Below are 4,850 nucleotides of genomic sequence, written 5' to 3'. Positions count from 1 at the left end.
AGGACACCCTTGAGATCGACGTACACCGTGTATAGGGAACAAGAATTCAAGAATCAAGCACAATTGCGCTAACTGCTTCATCCCTTCCACTTCCGGATCCGCAATTCGTAATCCAGAGGCCCCTGTGGCAGATTGTGTGGTGATCTGAATCGGACGGTCGTTGCCGGACTGGATACCCAATGAAACTAACCTGTGTGGCTGACCAGGCAACGTCTGACAAAACCTCAAGCGCGAAGTTGGTCGCTACCTGTTCATCGTGTCTACTTACGCCCCAACCGGCAGTAGCTCTGACCCCATCAAAGACAACTATTGGGACGCCTTGAGTGCTCTGATCGAGCTTACCACAAGCTCCTATGTCGTCGCGCTTCCCGGCGGCTTGAATGCAAAGTGGACAGACTCAATTTGCCGAAATGGATTGGACTCGGTACGTACGGACCGCGGTAAACGGCTGCCTCAGTTATCCACTGACAACATACTGCTTTTACGAAGGACTTCCGAATTAATCAAATTCGTCTAAATATGTGGTGTTCTTCAACAGCCTGTCAACCATAGACCCAAACTGATCACATCGTCATCAGTAACCGATTACCTCTTAGAAAAAACCTGTCTAGATTCTGACCACACACTTGTCGGGAGTCGCTGCTCTCTTCGCCTTTCGGAGTCGCATAATGGGCGAACAACTCGACTAGCGATTGAGTTTCGTGCATCTTTAAGACTTACCAAAACCATTTTCTGGACACTTCCAACTGTTCCACTGTTGGATGCCGATCCGCACTGGGACGAGATCACCAAGTCTTTGTATAATGCCGTTTCGGTTGCAGCACACCACTGGATCCACCCAAGCGGTGGACATCAAGGGGAAAAGTGGAAGTGATTGAATCTGGGTGTTCGTGCTACTCAGAAACCTGATCCAAACCCTCGAATTACCAATTGTCAGCTGAAAACAAGCGTGTGCGCTGGCCTTGAAGGCTGGCGTATACGGAGGGCTAAGCAAATAGAAGAGGCGAAGAATGTCCGAACATTATCCTAGTTAACTGGCGCGACCTATACCCCAAAGCCGCATGTGAGCGAAACCGCCATGAATCAAATCCTTTTATAAAGAAAGGTGCCTTGGTCGCTGGACAGACCACTTTCAAGAATAGTTTTGGTGACCACCTGCTGCTACTCAGTCGAAGGTGAACATGAAACATTATACGTCATTCGAGGTCCTTGATTGCGCTACCGAGATCCTGGTCTGGGTGACCTCCCACCCGCAATGTTCAAGGATGAGGGTGTAGTCCTGAGTCTGTGCATGCCCGATCTATTTGCTTATATTTTGAAAAAGGCGATTGTTTCAAAGAACTGGAGAGAATAGGCAAAATGGGCCTTATATTGAATCCAGGGGAGCGTTTTACCATGAAACATTATACGTCATTCGAGGTCCTTGATTGCGCTACCGAGATCCTGGTCTGGGTGACCTCCCACCCGCAATGTTCAAGGATGAGGGTGTAGTCCTGAGTCTGTGCATGCCCGATCTATTTGCTTATATTTTGAAAAAGGCGATTGTTTCAAAGAACTGGAGAGAATAGGCAAAATGGGCCTTATATTGAATCCAGGGGGAGCGTTTTACGCATCTTGGAAGTTGTATTAGTTGTGATTGTGATGCAACAGATGAGGTTGATGCACGAATCTCTAGTCCTGGGTCGATATTTGCAAGTTCGAGGTACCTGTGGTGGCAAAGTGGCCTATCTCTAAATCCCGAGGAACGGGCGTATCAGGCTACTGCACAGGCTGTTTTGTTGTATGGTTCTGAGACCTGGCTCCTGTGAGCAGCGGAGCTAAGATGTCTTCTTGCCTTTGACACCATTGTCTGAGAACCGTAGCGCATGTAGGCTGGTCTCGGCGAATTCGTGACGTCATGATTAGAAAGCAAGTGTTCAGTTGTGCAGCAGGAACAAAACGAAGAATGTAACCCACATCAAAATCCGTTGTGATCTACTGATGTACTGCACATTGCGAAAAGTATTGTTATACGTGCCCAACCAAGAGTAGTGCAAATAGAAGAGTGGTCGACGTTTGACTTGACAGAGGGGTATGAAAGGGACAACGAAAAATCTGGTTGTTGACGCTGCACCTCGTCTTCCAAAATGGCGCCCGCGTGGTCTTCCATGTGCGTGCTTGCAGACACTGCAAGACGTAGGTGCACATCGATGTCAATGGCCGGTGTTACCACTTTCTATCCAGTCAAGAAAAGTAGCCAGCTCGAAACGATTGTGGTAGGCTAGCACTAAATCCCTTTCCCATCCACTTGTTCTTTTACTCACAGTAAGGTGCACAAGCAAATTATGGTCGTAAGTTAGCGGGCCATCGGTACTGAGGATTGATGTTGTGCTGCCGAGGGAGAAGAACCAAGCCTAAAGTTTTGACCGCAATTCGCTCGTTTGCTCGGTGTTTCCAACAATTCTGCCGAAAAAAATGGTCCCCAACTCGTTCAGTATCGAGAGGTTATCTGAATTTCAAATTTGCGGAAGGCTATTTCCCAGTACTCACTTTTCTCATCAGTATGCTACACGTTTTATGATGCATCAACTCAAAAATGACTGCTTTAGGTGGCCACCAGTAAGCCTTGTGTCTAGTTGGCGGTAGGAGGGCTAGCAACAGCGAGCACGCGTGAGGCAACATCCACATGTGTCGAACACTCTAGGCTAGAAGCTGTTGATCACACCACCCACTATCGCAGAGTGCTACGGCTGCCGTCCAGAAGAACGCGTAGTTTGACGAAAATAGGTACTAACAATTGTATAGGACCAACATGGCGCAAAAATATGGATCACATGTACTGCTGTGTCTGTACAGTAGGCGGTGGACAAAAATATAGCAAATCAGTATGATTATCACAAATGTCATAGAGGTGCATTGTCATGGTATCCTCCAGCGGGTGGAGCATAATAGCGACGAGATTCGAAGTCCTTCAATTCAGACTTTGATCTTCAAACAGTTTCTGTGGTACTTCATCCTGCATAACAGAAGAAGGATAGAATGTGATACCAAAAACTAAATGACCCACCTCTTGTATGATGTCCTGAGCATCAATCACCTGGAGAATCTCTCGTGTTCCAGTCTCTTGTACTTCTCCGGCCAGGAGATACTCATCTAGTACGAAATATGCCTTCTCAAAATGGAAAATAATGTCTAGTTCACACACCTATAACACGCCCGTAAGCCGCCGAAGAGATAAAAGACTCACGTTCCCAAAGTACTTATCCAGGATTTCCACATAACGGTGTATTATTTCCAGCGTGATGAGTTCGTTGTCGGTGGTGTCGATAGCGCAAGCAAAGTACAAACTTGCATATCTGTGTGAGGAGGTAACACAGGACCAGTTGGAATTCATACCTGCGATACACTATTTTCATATCTTGCCATTCCAAAAATGAACACATTTTGGGTTTTCTGGCAAATATGAGCGATGTGATCTCACGCAGGATCTTCTTCTTTTGCTTATCCGAATAAGAACTGTACCATTTCTGAAGGCGCATTTTGCCTTGCCGACTGAAGAGCAGGAGGAAATGGATCTGTGAAGCTCAGAAATTTGCGAAGAGATAGAGTTACCATTGTGAATCCAGTAAGTCAGTGGATTCCGTGCCGAGAAAGTGTGTGGGTCAAAACAGCGTTTCTGTAATCAGAAACAGGAAGATACTGTTATGTAAAATATTACGTTCCCCTGATTAATCCGGATAGAACAGTGAAAGGAAAGCCATTGCAGGATGATATCACCTCGTACTAGCTCTCAACACCGCAATACGTGTGAAATATGACAGAAGTCTCGAGTTTCATTACCACTAGGATGTGTTCCAATAAAACAGAGATCAATAAAGCTACAACAATTTAACAATCGAACTCGATTCTCTTCGTGGTCATACACTCGGCTTGTGACGATTGATCAGCAGAGCTTGTGCGGCCTATCACACGGCACCGGATGAAGCACCCGACGCTTCATCATGCTATCCTACACGTATAAATTCACAGTTTCCTTCCAGCCAGAAAAAAGATATTCTTCATTGGTTGCACTCTCTTAGAACATGCCTTCAATTCCAAGATGAGCTCACGAACCCGGTTTACCAACTTGGACCGCCCTAATCCTGCTAAATGATTGGTAGATTTTGAACCTAATCCCAAGAGCCGTTAGAAGGGAACTTGCGAAATTTTACCACATCCAAACACGGCAAGTCTTTTTGGGTTTGTGATATTCATCTGGTAAAATACATCTCAATCACCCGCAAATCAAGAAAAACGTCGATCGCAACAGGCGAAGAATGCTTCTTCTGTGGGAATCAGAGACATCCCCGTGACGTTCGAGAGATATAACGTGCAATGGAGGAAGAATGGAGAATTCGAACAGTTAGTCAACCGGCACGTGCTCCGAAGACAGTGGACTCAACATACGGCTTCTCAATCGCCTCAATTATCAGTTTATTGGTCTGTGGTGTTCCCCTACGAGATCTGGTAGATAAAGAAGAATTGTACGGACGTTTGCGCACCACGAACAGTGCATCCCTCATTTCTTAGATGAAAAAATCATTTGGTCCACAAAGACAGAGTTCTTCTCCCAGAAGAGTGCAACCGAGAGGTGGACAGAGTATGACTTGACAACGGAGTATGAAAACACTAGCCAGTAACCTTAGTCGGGTTGACAACTGCTGTCTCGCTGGATGGAAGCTCTGGGACTCAACTTAAAAATGGTTAGTGACGCTGGTAGAAATGGTTCAAACGCGCATCAAAACTATCTCCTTTAATGCGTAGCTACCCGGTTCCTGAACTAAACAAACATGCAATGGCCTCCAGTGTTTGGCTGTATGACCCACAATCTC

At 46.1% G+C, this 4,850-nt stretch overlaps 1 protein-coding gene across 1 annotated transcript; it reads right to left on the bottom strand.

The window, feature by feature from the left end:
* Positions 1–2,950: 2,950 nt before the first annotated feature.
* T265_09102 (hypothetical protein) lies at positions 2,951–3,518 on the bottom strand (the record flags this gene model as incomplete). Its single annotated transcript, XM_009175090.1, has 3 exons — positions 2,951–3,184; positions 3,227–3,335; positions 3,376–3,518. The coding sequence occupies 3 exons, from the start codon at positions 3,516–3,518 to the stop codon at positions 2,951–2,953; spliced, it is 486 nt and encodes a 161-aa protein (XP_009173354.1).
* Positions 3,519–4,850: the final 1,332 nt, after the last annotated feature.

Source organism: Opisthorchis viverrini (assembly GCF_000715545.1).
Source record: "Opisthorchis viverrini unplaced genomic scaffold opera_v5_256, whole genome shotgun sequence".
NCBI classification, from domain to species: Eukaryota; Metazoa; Platyhelminthes; class Trematoda; order Opisthorchiida; family Opisthorchiidae; genus Opisthorchis; species Opisthorchis viverrini.
The sequence above is the reverse complement of the archived record's forward strand: the minus strand, read 5'-3'. Positions and strand labels throughout refer to the sequence as shown.